Below are 16,580 nucleotides of genomic sequence, written 5' to 3'. Positions count from 1 at the left end.
TCTTCTTTGGTATGACGCTACAAGCTTGGCACACCTGTATTTGGGGAGTTCCTCCCATTCTTCTCTGCAGATCCTCTCAAGCTCTGTCAGGTTGGATGGGGAGCGTCGCTGCACAGCTATTTTCAGGTCTCTCCAGAGATGTTCGATCGGGTTCAAGTCTGGGCTCTGGCTGGGCCACTCAAGGACATTCAGAGACTTGTCCCGAAGCCACTCCTGCATTGTCTTGGCTGTGTGCTTAGGGTCGTTGTCCTTTTGGAAGGTGAACCTTCAACCCAGTCTAAGGTCCTGATGCTCTGGAGCAGGTTTTCATCAAGGATCACTCTGTACTTTGCTCCAGTCATCTTTCCCACGATCCTGACTAGTCTCCCAGTCCCTGCCGCTGAAAAACATCCCCACAGCCTGATGTTGCCGCCACCATGCTTCACCTTAGGGATGGTGCCAGGTTTCCTCCAGTCGGGACGCTTGGCATTCAGGCCATAGAGTTCTATCTTGGTTTCATCATTTTACATTTTAGTCATTTAGCAGACGCTCTTATCCAGAGCGACTTACAGTTAAGTGAGTGCATACATTTTCATACTGCCCCCCCCGTGGGAATCGAACCCACAACCCTGGCGTTGCAAATGCCATGCTCTACCAACTGAGCTACATCCCTGCCGGCCATTCCATCCCCTACCCTGGATGACGCTGGCTAATTGTGCGCCGCCCCATGGGTCTCCCGGTCGCGGCCGGCTACGACAGAATCATCAGACCAGAGAATCTTGTTTACCATGGTCTGAGAGTCCTTTAGGTGCCTTTTGGCAAACTCCAAGCGGGCTGTCATGTGCCTTTTACTGAGGAGTGGCTTCCGTCTGGCCACTCTACCATAAAGGCCTGATTGGTGGAGTGCTGCAGAGATGGTTGTGCTTCTGGAAGGTTCTCCCATCTCCAAAGAGGAACTCTGGAGCTCTGTCAGAGTGACCATCGGGTTCTTGGTCACCTCCCTGACCAAGGCCCTTCTCCCACGATTGCTCAGTTTGGCTGGGCGGCCAGCTCTAGGAAGAGTCTTGGTGGTTCCAAACTTCTTCCATTTAAGAATGATGGAGGCCACTGCAGAAATTGTTTGGTACCTTTCCCCAGATCTGTGCCTCGACACAATCCTGTCTCTGAGCTTTACGGACAATTCCTTCGACATCATGGCTTGGTTTTTGCTCTGACATGCACTGTCAACTATGGGACCTTATATAGACAGGTGTGTGCTTTTCCAAATCATGTCCAATCAATTGAATTTACCACAGGTGGACTCCAATCAATTTGTAGAAACATCTCAAGGATGATCAATGGAAACAGGATGCACCTGAGCTCAATTTCGAGTCTCATAGCAAAGGGTCTGAATACTTATATAAATAAGGTATTTCTGTTTTTTATTTTTAATAGATTTGCAAAAAAAAAAAAAAAACTGTTTTCGCTTTGTCATTATGGTGTATTGTGTGAAGATTGATGAGGATCATTTTATTTATTTAATCCATTTCAGAATAAGGCTGTAACGTAACAAAATGTGGAAAAAGTCAAGGGGTCTGAATACTTTCCGAAAGCACTGTAAATGCTATACTACACCCTATATAGATGTTACCACGTGATGAAGTTGTAAGATCAATAAAAGGTGAACAGGTAAAGCCTACTGTGTCTGTCCCATCTGTATAGTATTATAATGAAGAGGTAATCACTTAACTTTATGCATAGGTCATTTGCGGCCCATCAATATTTAATGTGCAATTGCTGTTTGGCATTTAGCAATATATTTTAAGTACGTCTGACAAAATCAATCTATCATTTGAATATATCAAATAAACAAATATATCAAATATCAGATATTGAAACATTATTTTAATTAATTTGATTAATATATATAGTATGAAATGACATGCAAAGGTTTTACTTTTACCTTTGTTAATCTTTTTTTTGACAGGACGTTTTAAATATTTCAGTTTCCTCTTCTTTTTTCAGTTTCATTATTTCTGCCAAGTCTTAGATTACTTCCTTCCTTGATTTTGCTGGAAAGGAGTCCCATTATTGAACTAAATGTACCCCCACCCCATACCACACAAAGACACACACATTTTACTGCCTACAGTATAACCTTAATAGGATGATCTTTAGGTCAAACCCCCTACAGCTTGTTCAATGGAAAGTAATGAGGATTGTTTTTCAGTGTCTTAATGTAAAACGTTATAACAAGCAAGATAAAAAAAATCATAATGTTGCTATGGCTACTTAACCACAACATTGCAATTACCTTTATACAACATGACTCTGAGGGCTTGCAAAAAACCAACGTAACGCAATAAATATATAAGTACCAACAAGAATGCTGTTAAAACAAAAGAGTAGAATGATGGCAGTGATAAAACAATAATGGTCTCTTATAAAGGATCAAAGTTGAAGATACTTAATTAAATAATTGGTAGAGCTCTGTGCTAGCTTCACTCACACTGCTTTCCTATTATGGTAATCTTTTTTATTTTTTAGCGATATAAAAAAAGTTATTGGCAATCTATTAGCTTTTGCATCTGTTGCGTCAATCACCTCACTAACAGAGGTAACCAACATCAACATAGACATTTCAACTTCAAAGTCCCTTTTGTCATACATATGTCTAAACCAAATCATACACCAAAACTCCTTGCATCCTCCCACCTTCCCTTTGAGGGGGCAAAAGAAAAAATGTGGACGGATTGAATAATTGCCTTACTTCAAAGTGCCAGTTATTGCCAGAGTGCGTACTGTTGCCTGCAGTGCTATAGGGTATTTTCTTTTATAATGTGGGCTGGGTGAGTTGGAAAATGGCTGCCTCCTCCTCAGTGTAAATCCCACTCTAATGCCGGAGTCTGTCTCTACACTGACCCCGTCTGACCTGGGCTAAATAAAAACGACAATGTTTCCTTCCCTCTAAAAAAACCCACTGGGCTCCCCAGACGTTCTAACCCTCGTCCCCTCATAGAATCCATCTGAGAAACATCATCATTGTAACTACACAACAACCACCAAAATACACACAGGTGCTAAATTGGGGTTTTGTAGGTGGCAGAATTAAATAAATTTTTATTAGACAAAAATATGAGTGACACTTTACTTTTGCTTTAGCACTGGGTAACAGCCTGCAAGTATATAACAGCCTGCAGGTACAATGCTTTATAACTTGTTATTACCATGTATTAGCCTTTATAATGTCATTTAATAAGGTTTGTTCATGAGAAGTCCTATAATGCATCTGATTTACACTATACATACAAAGGTATGCGGACAACCCTTCAAATTAGTGGATTCGGCTATTTCAGCCACACCCGTTGCTGACAGGTGTATAAAATCGAGCACACGCCATGCAATCTCCATAGACAAACATTGGCAGTAGAATGGCCTTACTGAAGAGCTCAGTGACTTTCAACATGGCACCGTCATAGGATGCCACCTTTCCAACAAGTCAGTTCGTCAGATTTCTGCCCTGCTAGAGCTGCCCCGCTCAACTGTAAGTGCTGTTATTGTGAAGTGGAAACGTCTAGGAGCAACAACAAGAAGTGGTAGGCCACACAAGCTCACAGAATGGGACTGCAGAGTGCTGAAGCGTGTAAAAATCATTTGTCCTCGGTTGCAACACTCACTACCGAGTTCCAAACTGCCTCTGGAATGTCAGCACAAGAACTGTTCGTCGGGAGCTTCATGAAATGGGTTTCCATGGCCGAGCAGCCTAACATCCCCATGCGCAATGCCAAGCGTCGGCTGGAGTGGTGTAAAGCTCGCCGCCATTGGACTCTGAAGCAGTGGAAACGCGTTCTCTGGAGTGATGAATCACGCTTCACCATCGGTCTAATCTGGGTTTGGCGGATGCCAGGAAAAAGCTACATGCCCGAATGCATAGTGCCAACTGTAAAGTTTGGTGGAGGAGGAATAATGGTCTGGGGCTGTTTGTCATGGTTCGGGCTAGGCCCCTTAGCTTCCAACTTTGTGGCAACAATTTGGGGAAGGCTCTTTCCTGTTTCAGCATGACAATGCCCCCGTGCACAAAGCGAGGTCCATACAGAAATGGTTTGTCGAGATCGGTGAGGAAGAAATTAACTGGCCTGCACAGAACCCTAACCTCAACGAACACCTTTGGGATGAATTGGAACGCTGACTGCGAGCCAGGCCTAATCGGCCAACATCAGTGCCCGACCTCACTACTGCTCGTGGCTGAATTGAAGCAAGTCCCCGCAGCAATGTTCCATCTAGTGGAAAGCTTTCCCAGAAGAGTGGAGGCTGTTATAGCAGCAAAGGGGGGACCGATTCCATAGTAATGCCCATGATTTTGGAATGAGACGTTCGACAAACAGGTGTCCACATACTTACTTACTTACATACATACATACTTATGGTCATGTAGTGTAGTGTATGTAGTGGCGCAGTGGTCTAAGGCACTGCATCGCAGTGCTAGCTGTGCCACTAGAGATCCTGGTTCAAGTCCAGGCTCTGTCGCAGCCGGCCGCGACCGGGAGACCCATGGGCGGCGCATGATTGGTCCAGCGTCGTCCAAGGTAGGGGAGGGTTTGGCCGGCAGGGATGTGGGTTCGTTTCCCACGGGGGGCCAGTATGAAAACAAAAAGAAACATGTATGCATTCACTAACTGTAAGTCGCTCTGGATAAGAGCGTCTGTTAAATGACTAAAATGTAAATGTATGTTGTGTCGAAACATATAAAGTGATAGATAGGGCTCTATTCTACACCCACTTCCTCCTCCACAATGTAGTTAAGCTAATCCTTTCCATCAAAGCATTGTCTACTACTAAAACAAATTCAAAAGAACTATAAAATCTAATTATTCTATAGCCACTATGCCCTAGGCCTAGTACACACTCCGGTTGTACAAACAATGTACAACACAAGGTTATAACTGTTGTGTATGACTTTGTACGAGATGTACTACACTACCAATTGAATACACACAGCTGTCATAAAATTATATTTTATTAATATGGCTCTCACACAGACATACCTGTTCAACAGACATACATTCCTACATACACACAAGTGGATATACACAACGTCATGTTTCATTATATTACAATATGATAGATGTGGTAGCACACAGAGAAACAACAGGCGTAAAGGAAAAAGGAAGAACACAAATTAATCTCCATAGGCAGCAGTATGATGATCAATAATGTTTTGGATCTGGCAAACAACATAAACAAAAGGTTATGATTAATGAAGCATTAATGTAATTGGTCCTTGTTGTGTCTGAAATGGCACCCTATTCCCTATACAGTGCACTAAGGCCCCTGGTCAAAAGTAGTGCACTATATAGGGAGTAGGGTGCCATTTCGGAAGCAGTCCTCATGTTTGTGAGCTAAATCGTTGGCACGGCAAAAATACAAACACCACAAACTAACTCCCTCGTCTGAACATTCTCAATTCAAATAAGACGAGCACTAAAAAGAGACAGTTGGATTTCACTGGCAACTGTTGTAAAAGCAGTTGTTTTAACATTCTGGGATGGTATCCTTCATTTCATCCTTTTAAAAACAATTTGAGGGGATGCTGTGAAATAGTGTCTAACACTGACAGGTATAATGCTATAAGACATTATACAAGTCTTACGACAACATTTTCAAAGCATTATAACTGTATCATAATACATAGTGTTACCAAATAGTGTTGAGACATGATACTCTAAATGTAGTCGCTTCATCCCATACACTGGCTCCAGGTGACAGTAGGGTCCTATGGACTCAAAGGACACAGATGGATAACACAGATCAGAACACGGTCATCCTAAAAACAGACTTCTTGGATTTCCCAAACAAGCCTGTGACACGTGTCCTTTTCTTGTGTATTATGTATGTGTTATATGATGTGTGCAGATAGAAAACAGAGCAAAGTTGAACCATTTTCCTAAATGAGTGGGATGTTTTACCAACAGCCGCCACATTTGATCGACTGACTCCCCCTTGTGGCAAGAGAATAGAATTGAATTCTATCGTAACTACATCAATTATATGAGAAAAATTGTATATCTTGTTAAGAATTTGTTCCTAGGTATATAAGCATTCCACGGCGGGTCTAGTGTCTGCGGGTTTTCCTTTCAATTAAAACAGAGGCAACCAGGTGAGGGGAGTTCTTTACTAATTAGTGACCTTACTTCATCAATCAAGTACAAGGAAGGAGCGAAATCCCGCAGACACTTGGCCCTCCGTGGAATGAGTTTGACACGTGATGTACATAATTGTCAAGGATTACCTACAAAGTCATCAAAAATAAGATTCAAATCTCATAAAAAGGGAGATATTGACTCTAAAAACAACTTTTGAGGACATACAAGAGGAACACAGAGAGTGTCACATACATACGTATAGGAACTGAGTAAAATCCATAAAAGGCATAAGCATACCCTGTTTACAGATACAGAAAGAGAGAGGGGGGTGACCTAAACGCGAAGGTGCGGGCATGGACGGAGGTCCGGGTACTAATTCCCTAATTAACACAGACAACACACAGGTTGCGTTCTGATTCACTACCCTTCTCCCCGAAGTGTGTCCTCGTGCACTCCCCCTCATGGATTCATAAGCAAACAATTGGTGTAAGAGATCTGGTGGATTTGCGGCTACCCCACACCTTTCAGATCAACCCTCATTCCATTGCTCAATTTAAATTGTATTAGTCCTCTTTTCATGACTACTTGGCTTCACCAACCCCTCAAATCTTCACTCCCTCTCTTCTCCCCTAGTTAGCACCCTCAGGTTAGGAACCCTGTTTGTTAGTCTTCCATAGACCTCCACAGGGGGGTTCAAGGGCCCTTATCAAAAGTCACTGAGGATGCTGATGTCGGCAAACTCCTTGCGGTAGCGGTGGGAGTAGAGGGCCAGCAGGAAGGACCACTTCAGGGTCATGAAGCTCCACACACCCGAAAGAAACAGGCTCCTCGGGTCAGTCATGGCTGGGAACCACAGAGATATGACAGACATTAGAGACTTGCAGACTCCGAGCAAAAGCCATGGTTGGCACACTGTTACACAATTCATTGAGTCAGGTGCTTCTCAATGAAGGTTCCTGTAGGAAAAGTGACCAAAGCGTCAGGCTCGTAGCATAACCCAAAAGGCAATGATCCCATGGAGTCATGTGGACGTGCCCTAAGGGATTCAAATATGCAATACTAATGACTAAATACATCCTAATGCACCAACAAGAAAAAGTACAATGGATGAGAAGGGGAGCAAATGGGGGAGAGACGTAGCCATTTGCAAATGAACAGCAGAGCAAGTGAAGGGGAGAGGAGAAGCAAATAATAATAATAATAATAATAATATGCCATTTAGCAGACGCTTTTATCCAAAGCGACTTACAGTCATGCGTGCATACATTTTTGTGTATGGGTGGTCAAATGAGGATGAAAGGAGGAGTGAATGAATGAGTGAGAGAAGGGAGGTGTGTGAGACTCACACTCCTTGTTGGTAATGGCGAGGGAGAGGAAGGTGATGAAAGCCACCACGGCCAGCAGGGAGAAGAAGACTCCGATGAAGAGAAAGAATTTGAGGCCCTTCAGCCAGGTGCGCCAGTAGTCCTGCAGGTACATGATGTGGGTGATGAGGGCCCAGAGCGCTAGCACACCTGAGGGGGAAAGACATACGCACATTCACAGTCAGGGGCTGGCCGTTCACAATCCCTACACTAAGTCAATTACTGACATGAGACAAGCATGTGTAACTATCGCAAGTATTTGCATAGTATCAAATTGAACTGTATTTGAAAAAGCATTGTAAGATTAGGGGTTTTCTCAAGTCAAGAGATGCCTTTGCTTGTCTAACTACAATCTTGAGCTGTCCGTAGACAATATTGAGTCTGAGGTCTTGTTGGTGTAGCCTATGTCAGTGTGTGGCTCAGTTGGTAGAGCATGGCTCTTGCAACACCAGGGTTGTGGCTTTGATTCCCACGGGGGACCAGTACGAAAAAAGTATGAAAATGTATGAACTCACTACTGTAAGTCGCTCTAGATAAGAGCGTCTGCTAAATGACTAAAATGTCATGTACATTTTACGGGTGAACATATCCTGACAAAGCATATCATGTTTTGCTATGTCATTGTGTCTCAAATCACACTGTTCTGTCACTCACTCCTCCATGTTCCTCTTTTACTGTTTCATAACCACATTTGGGTTTGACAGCGTATAGCACTAACATGAATCCACTTTCACCGCATCTTACACAATATTAGGCTAAAATGGTCTTCACTAGTTGGCCATGCTAGATAGGACAAAATGGCAATGTTAAGGGCCGTATGGACAAAGAGTCTCAGAGTAGGAGTACTGCTGATAGGCCTATAGGATCAGTTTAGCCTTTTTAATCAATATGAATGAAATTATATGGACAGGGGGGACCTGATCCTAAATCATCACCTACTCTGACACTCATTTTGAATTCGGGCCCAAAACTAATGAGCAAGTAGCCTACATAAACTTTTTTCAGGGTTGGTTGTTAAAACAGTGTTTGAGGTTGGAAAGTACCATACTTGCTTCATTTCAAGCATGGTCAGATAGTGAGTAGGGCTGAGTCACGGTTCCCCACCCTTCTACTGAAGTGTGCATTTGCAAAAATCCTGTCGTGGATCTAACAATGGTTGAAATTCCCTCTAGCCAATGCTTAGGGCTATATCAATCCAATGCTTTTAAATCCATGACAGGGAGGTTTTTGGGGGAAGTGTAGAGAATCAGGATGCAGCCAAGCAAGGAAGTTCAATTGACCGTCCTGAGTCCTGGCTAGAGAGAATAGGCTAGGCTTATTCTGCTGTGTCAATCTGCCATGCTGACCCCACTCCTTTCCCCATCTAATGGTCTAGAATCATATGACCAAGCACATGCCACGGAAAACCCTAGCAAGAATTGCACCCTTATTGATTATCTCTCTATTGGCACAGGCACCACATGATGTTATCACAACTCCACAAGAAAAATGTAGGCCTACAACAGAGATGAGCGGAATGTCACACAGATATCAGCTTGCTGACCTGAGAGGTCAAAGTTCACAGCCATAAATGCACCACTTGTTACCTAGTGCAGTGGTTCTCAAACTGTGGGGGGCGCGAGGGGTTGGCAGGGGGGTCCTTCCTTATTTTCTTTTAAGGAACTAATTCCAGCTTTCAATTTACTCTTGAAAGTTGTAATAGTAGAAAGCACAAGGTGCAATTTCGAAATTGGGTAGTGCATCATTAGTTTCCTCTTGTCATATCAGTCATTGTATACCTTAGAAAGCTATTTATAACTTGTCAGAAATGTCCAAATCAACTAGCCCATGTCAGCAAAACATTTTTAGATAGGCTTTTTAGCTCATAGATTTTGTTGTAATGTTTGAGTCATTCAAATATCACATGCATACACATTAGGCATGGCAAAATGTATAGAATTGCAAGAAAATTAGCTTTCAAACTGCACATTTTTCTCAGCACCCCATGATAAAATGTGTAGAATTGCAGGAAATAAACTTTAAACCTGCAAAAATTCTCTCCACCAACAAGATCGGTGTGAACAGTTTGTGTCATGAAAAGTGCTTGTGCCCATAGAAATAGACATGTATTACTTTATGGTTGGTTCAGGCTTCTACTCTAGGTCAGCAAATTGTAATGGTGATGCTGAGAACTTCAAATGGGATGAGTAACAGGACACGTGCTAAATTAATCGGAGGAGATTTATCAAAAGTGTTCAGTCCCAAACAGTGTAAGCAGAAATAACACACAGTTTGCGTTGACACCTGACTGTTTTTTGGCCAGTGTGGTTTAAGCATCCGGAAGATCCAGAATTCCAGGTTAACCAGGCAGAAAATATAAAATGCATGAAGCTGAAAATATTTGGGAAACACTTAAGTAGACAGTGCTGGATATACATCTATTTATTTTTTACTGGGTAATAAAGTTATCCTAGATATTCATGAGCGTCTGCTAAATGACTAACATGTACATGTATAAGACCTATGTAATGCAATGTTACTACTTTTTTTTGTTGCCAAAGTTGCATAGAGATCATGTAGGAGCTAGCTTGGTGTATAGATATGTAGCTATTCTCTGCTCAAGTGAAGTTGAACAGTCCAACTTTCTAGAATACCTGGGGTAAAACGTTTAGGACTTTAGCTATAACATTTAGAAATTTGAAAAGGCTAAATAAAGTGTGGGCTTCTGACTATTTGTCAATCTAAACTCGTGCACTGTAAGAGATGGGGTAGCCTACTGTGGCAATATTCAGCTCAGATGTAGTCAGATGGACAGGTAAATCCTGAAAATATTGCATTATATACTGTTACATATTGTCCGCAACCTCACCCACAAAATAAATAATTGTTTACATTCTGGCTAATACTTGTTTTTACCTGATAATCCTCCCATTGCAGCTGTCCATGGTTGGTTGTACGCGATGTTCCACACGAGAAACGCTGAGAATCCCATAAGCATGCCAAAAGAGGCATACCCGATACTGATGTACGTCTTATTGAACCCCATTGGGGACAGGTGACACGCTACAAGTAGAATGAAAAAAGAATAACGCCAACGTTTAAAAACAAGTGCCCTGTTTTGAGAAACTCGCCTCTGGACAACTCGAGCTCGCTAAACAGCTAGCTGCGCATGATTACCGTTCTCCTAGCAGCAAGATAGTATGCTGCCTACACGATCGCAGATTTTCTCAAAATAAAAGTCCCCCTGCAAGACATGCACTCTAGTGCAGTCAATGGTGTGTATTCATGGATGCCAAGGGAACCCAGGCTTCCCCAAATATTTGACCAATAAAAAAATTACAATTATGAAATAATCTTTCGTCTCTCTGTGTTTTCATAATTTTCCATCAATTCGCAAGTGGCTGAATCTCACCGGAGAAATCATCTGAATGAGGGAAACAGCGCCCCTCTGTCTCAGTATGTGTAGCCCATGTATCTGATACTGTCTGTAACAAAAGAGTATGACATGTTGCCGCTGTAGCATTTGATTGATTGATGCCAGCAAGCATTTGGCCTCCCTTGATAAAACAATTATAAAATAATTAGCCAATCAGCGTTGAACTGAGCTCAACAGTGGGTTGTCCTGCCGCAGCAAAATGCCCCCCAAGGGAGGCCAGTTTGGATTTGGCTTCACACCAATTAAATTACATCCTGAGAAAAACATCATAATTGTCAGAAAAACGTGCCCGTTTTAGGTCTGCTTGCTTGTGTTGATGTCTTGCAGTAGCTAGCTTGTTAAATCGGCCTTTTCCTAAACCATGGATGGAGATGGAGATTTGGACATGTGGTTTTGACAAAATTCTCTGTACAGGCCAATGATTACGATGGCGATTCTGATCTAACTATAAATTAATATATTGTGCCCCTGGCCTGAGACGATTGAAGTTCAATATGTATCCTAGATGTAGCCTAGTAAGCTCACGTTAACTAGCTAGCTAACTTAGCTGGTTCATTGATGCCTATGCAAGGAAGTTAGGCTAGCAAGCATTTTAGCTAGGTAGCCTATGAAAACCAAAACTAAAAGCACACACACAGAGATCAGTATCATGGACAGCCACATAATATTTAGCAACATTGATTGGACTAAATTGTTTTTGGTATCTTTAAGTTTGTTTTCAGTGTATTAAACTAGCTAAGCATATATAGCCTTGTTGATTTGATTATGTTTAAATGTTTAAGTTGAAATGGTGCTGGAACAGCGGAGGCAGTGCTCCCGTTGTCTTTGTGCTGACTTGCGGTAACTCCGTGGTTCTAAATCAGTAGTTATTTATTAAACTGTCAAAAACGTTAACTTGCTTGACCATGCCTCATATAACTGTTTGTTACAGGCAATATTTGCTTTGTGGACTTCACAGGACAGATGTTGCTCTCTGGTTTTGTGATGAAACAAATGTATGTGTAGTTCAATTTTTTCCACCACTGTGTGACTGTTGTCCATTTGTTGTCAATGCCTTATTGTATATCACGGTGGCGTATGAATTAATGGGTTATAGAGCAAACAACTCAAATATATGCATCATCAGTTCCTCTTGTCATGTTAGTCATTGCATGCCTTAGAGAGCTACAGTGGGGGGGAAAAGTATTTAGTCAGCCACCAATTGTGCAAGTTCTCCCACTTAAAAAGATGAGAGAGGCCTGTAATTTCATCATAGGTACACGTAAACTATGACAGACAAAATGAGAGAAAAAAATCTAGAAAATCACATTGTAGGATTTTTAATGAATTTATTTGCAAATTATAGTGGAAAATAAGTATTTGGTCAATAACAAAAGTTTCTCAATACTTTGTTATATACCCTTTGTTGGCAATGACACAGGTCAAATGTTTTCTGTAAGTCTTCACAAGGTTTTCACACACTGTTGCTGGTATTTTGGCCCATTCCTCCATGCAGATCTCCTCTAGAGCAGTGATGTTTTGGGGCTGTCGCTGGGCAACACGGACTTTCAACTCCCTCCAAAGATTTTCTATGGGGTTGAGATCTGGAGACTGACTAGGCCACTCCAGGACCTTGAAATGCTTCTACGAAGCCACTCCTTCGTTGCCCGGGCGGTGTGTTTGGGATCATTGTCATGCTGAAAGACCCAGCCACGTTTCATCTTCAATGCCCTTGCTGATGGAAGGAGGTTTTCACTCAAAATCTCACGATACATGGCCCCATTCATTCTTTCCTTTACACGGATCAGTCGTCCTGGACCCTTTGCAGAAAAACAGCCCCAAAGCATGATGTTTCCACCCCCATGCTTCACAGTAGGTATGGTGTTCTTTGGATGCAACTCAGCATTCTTTGTCCTCCAAACACGACGAGTTGAGTTTTTACCAAAAAGTTATATTTTGGTTTCATCTGACCATATGACATTCTCCCAATCCTCTTCTGGATCATCCAAATGCACTCTAGCAAACTTCAGACGGGCCTGGACATGTACTGGCTTAAGCAGGGGGACACGTCTGATACTGCAGGATTTGAGTCCCTGGCGGCGTAGTGTGTTACTGATGGTAGGCTTTGTTACTTTGGTCCCAGCTCTCTGCAGGTCATTCACTAGGTCCCCCCGTGTGGTTCTGAGATTTTTGCTCACTGTTCTTGTGATCATTTTGACCCCACGGGGTGAGATCTTGCGTGGAGCCCCAGATCGAGGGAGATTATCAGTGGTCTTGTATGTCTTCCATTTCCTAATAATTGCTCCCACAGTTGATTTCTTCAAACCAAGCTGCTTACCTATTGCAGAGTCAGTCTTCCCAGCCTGGTGCAGGTCTACAATTTTGTTTCTGGTGTCCTTTGACAGCTCTTTGGTCTTGGCCATAGTGGAGTTTGGAGTGTGACTGTTTGAGGTTGTGGACAGGTGTCTTTTATACTGATAACAAGTTCAAACAGGTGCCATTAATACAGGTAACGAGTGGAGGACAGAGGAGCCTCTTAAAATAAGAAGTTACAGGTCTGTGAGAGCCAGAAATCTTGCTTGTTTGTAGGTGACCAAATACTTATTTTCCACCATAATTTGCAAATAAATTCATTAAAAATCATACAATGTGATTTTCTGGAAAGAAAATTCTCAATTTGTCTGTCATAGTTGACGTGTACCTATGATGAAAATTACAGGCCTCTCTCATTTTTTTAAGTGGGAGAACTTGCACAATTGGTGGCTGACTAAAAACTTTTTTCCCCCACTGTATTTAGAACCTGTCAGAAATGTCCAGATCAACTAGCCCATGTCAGCTAAAGTTTATTAATTTAAGCTATGTGTCCTCAAATATCACATGAATACACATTAGACATGGCAAACTATATAGAAATGCAAGAAAATGAGCTTTAAAACGGCTACATTTTCATGGCACCCATAACAAAATGTGTAGAATTGCAGGAAATAAGCTTTAAACATGCAAAATTCTCTCCACCAACAAGAGGGGTGTGAACAGTTTGTGTTATGAACAATGCTGGTGCCCATAGAAATAGACGTGGGGCATGGGATGTTCCCCAATGCTGGAAGGGGGGCCAGAGTGAAAAAGTTTAGAAATCCCTGGTGTAGGCTATAATTAAAGAAATACACTTTTAATAAAATACAAATATATGTTATTGGAATTACTCAAGAGTCTACAAAACTTAAATTGGTTTCTTGTGCTGGGCAACAGGTTTAATACAGAGTGCTGTGACTCCTTACTCCACCATACTTTTTGGGTTGTAGAGAAAATACTTTACTACCTGTCTCATATAAACTGGGGTGAGAAATATTCAGTCGGGTCTCTACTAACCAAATATGTGTCGTTTGGAGGGGACTGTGTCATACATATCCAGCAGCATTTAGTTCTCCACTCCTTCCACAGCCCCCAATACAATACACTGTAATAGACTGTACATGGGATACATATTTGCTTGTAGAGCGAGAACTTTTCTACCTGTCTCAGCTAAAGTGGGGTGGGAAATACTCAATAGGGTCTCTACTAACCAGGTAAAATCAAATCAAATTGTATTTGTCACATGTGCCGAATACAACAGGTGTAGACCTTACAGTGAAATGCTTACTAACGAGCTCTTAACCAACAATGCAGTTTTAAGAAAATGAAGTGTTAAGTAAAAAATAGCTTAGTAAAAAATATACAAGGGGTACCGGTACAGAGTCAATGGTTAGTCGAGGTAATTGAGGTAATATGTACATGTAGGTACAGTTAAAGTGACTATGCATAGATAATAAACAGAGAGTAGCAGTAGCGTAAAAGAGGGGGGGGGGGGGGACAACGCAAATAGTCCAGGTAGCCATTTGATTAGCTGTTCAGGAGTCTTATGGTTTAGTAGTAGAAGCTGTTAAGAAGCCTTTTGGACCTAGACTTGGCGCTCCGGTACCACTTGCCGTGCGGTAGCAGAGAGAACAGTCTATGACTAGGGTGGCTGGAGTCTTTGACACATTTTAGGGCCTTCCTCTGACACCACCTGGTATAGAAGTCCTGGATGGCAGGAAGCTTGGCCCCAGTGATGTACTGGGCCGTATGCACTTGCAGTCGGAGGCTGAGCAGTTGCCATACCAGGCAGTGATGCAACCAGTCAGGATGCTCTCGATGGTGCAGCTGTAGAACTTTCTGAGGATCTGAGGACCCTTACCAAATCTTTTCAGTCTCCTGAAGGGGAATAAGCTTTGTCGTGCCCTCTTCACGACTGTCTTGGTTTGGACCATGACAGTTTGTTGGTGATGTGGACACCAAGGAACATGAAGCTCTCAACCTGCTCCACTACAGCCCCGTCGATGAGAATGGGGGCGTGCTCGGTCCTCTTCTTTTTCCTGTAGTCCACAATCATCTCCTTTGTCTTGATCACGTTGAGGGAGAGGTTGTTATCCTGGCACCACATGGCAGGTCTCTGACCTCCTCCCTTTAGGCTGTCTCATCATTGTCGGTGATCAGGCCTACCACTGTTGTGTCGTCTGCAAACTTAATGATGGTGTTGGAGTCGTGCCTGGCCATGCAGTTATGAGTGAACAGGGAGTACAGGAGGGGACTGAGCACGCACCCCTGAGGGGCCCCCGTGTTGAGGATCAGCGTGGCAGATGTGTTGTTACCTACCCTTACCACCTGGGGGTGGCCCGTCAGGAAGTCCAGGATCCAGTTGCAAAGGGAGGTGTTTAGTCCAAGGGCCCTTAGCTTAGTGATGAGCTTTGAGGGCACTATGGTGTTCAACGCTGAGCTGTAGTCAATGAATAGCATTCTCACGTAGGTGTTCCTTTTGTCCAGGTGGGAAAGGGCAGTGTGGAGTGCAATAGATCTGTTGGGGCGGTATACAAATTAGAGTGGGTCTACGGTCACCAGCCTTTCAAAGCACTTCATGGCTACAGACATGAGTGCTATGGGTCGGTAGTCATTTAGGCAGGTTACCTTAGGGTTCTTGGGCACAGGAACTATGGTGGTCTGCTTGAAACATGTTGGTATTACAGACTCAGTCAGTGAAGACACTTGCCAGTTGGTCAGTGCATGCTCGGAGTACACGTCCTGGTAATCCGTCTGGCCCTGCGGCCTTGTGAATGTTGACCTGTTTAATGGTCTTACTCACATCGGCTGATGCTCTCATGCATGCTTCAGTGTTGCTTGCCTCGAAGCGAGCATAGAAGTAATTTAGCTCGTCTGGTAGGCTCGTGTCACTGGGTAGCTCGCGGCTGTGCTTCCCTTTGTAGTCTGTAATAGTTTGCAAGCCCTGCCACATCCGACGAGGGTTGGAGCCGGGGTAGTACGAGTCAATCTTAGTCCTGTATTGACGCTTTGCCTGTTTGATGATTTGTCGGAGGGCATAGCGGGATTTCTTATAAGTGTCCGGGTTAGAGTTCCGCTCCTTGAAAGCGGCAGCTCTACCCTTTAGCTCAGTGCGGATGTTGCCTGTAATCCATGGCTTCTGGTTGGGGTATGTACGTACGGTCACCGTGGGGACGACGTCATCGATGCACTTATTGATGAAGCCAGTGACTGATGTGGTGTACTCCTCAATGCCATTGGAAGAATCCCGGAACATATTCCAGTCTGTGCTAGCAAAACAGTTCTGTAGCTTAGCATCTGCATCATCTGACCACTTCTTTATTGACCGAGTGAGTCACTGGTGCTTCCTGCTTTAGTTTTTGCTTGTAA

The 16,580-nt window shown here is 43.0% G+C and overlaps 1 protein-coding gene across 1 annotated transcript; it reads right to left on the bottom strand.

Annotated features, from left to right (window-relative positions):
• Positions 1–4,957: 4,957 nt before the first annotated feature.
• On the bottom strand, positions 4,958–10,607 carry LOC121575542 (heme transporter hrg1-A). The gene is made up of 3 exons (XM_041888711.2): positions 10,361–10,607; positions 7,448–7,615; positions 4,958–6,944 (listed from the first exon to the last, which is right to left on the bottom strand). Exons 1-3 carry the CDS (start codon positions 10,488–10,490, stop codon positions 6,808–6,810), a joined length of 435 nt encoding a protein of 144 aa, XP_041744645.1. The 5' UTR covers positions 10,491–10,607; the 3' UTR covers positions 4,958–6,807.
• Positions 10,608–16,580: the final 5,973 nt, after the last annotated feature.

The sequence above is a fragment of the Coregonus clupeaformis genome, chromosome 10 (assembly GCF_020615455.1).
Source record: "Coregonus clupeaformis isolate EN_2021a chromosome 10, ASM2061545v1, whole genome shotgun sequence".
NCBI classification, from domain to species: Eukaryota; Metazoa; Chordata; class Actinopteri; order Salmoniformes; family Salmonidae; genus Coregonus; species Coregonus clupeaformis.
Note: the sequence above shows the minus strand (reverse complement) of the source record. Positions and strands in the feature narration are given on the sequence as shown.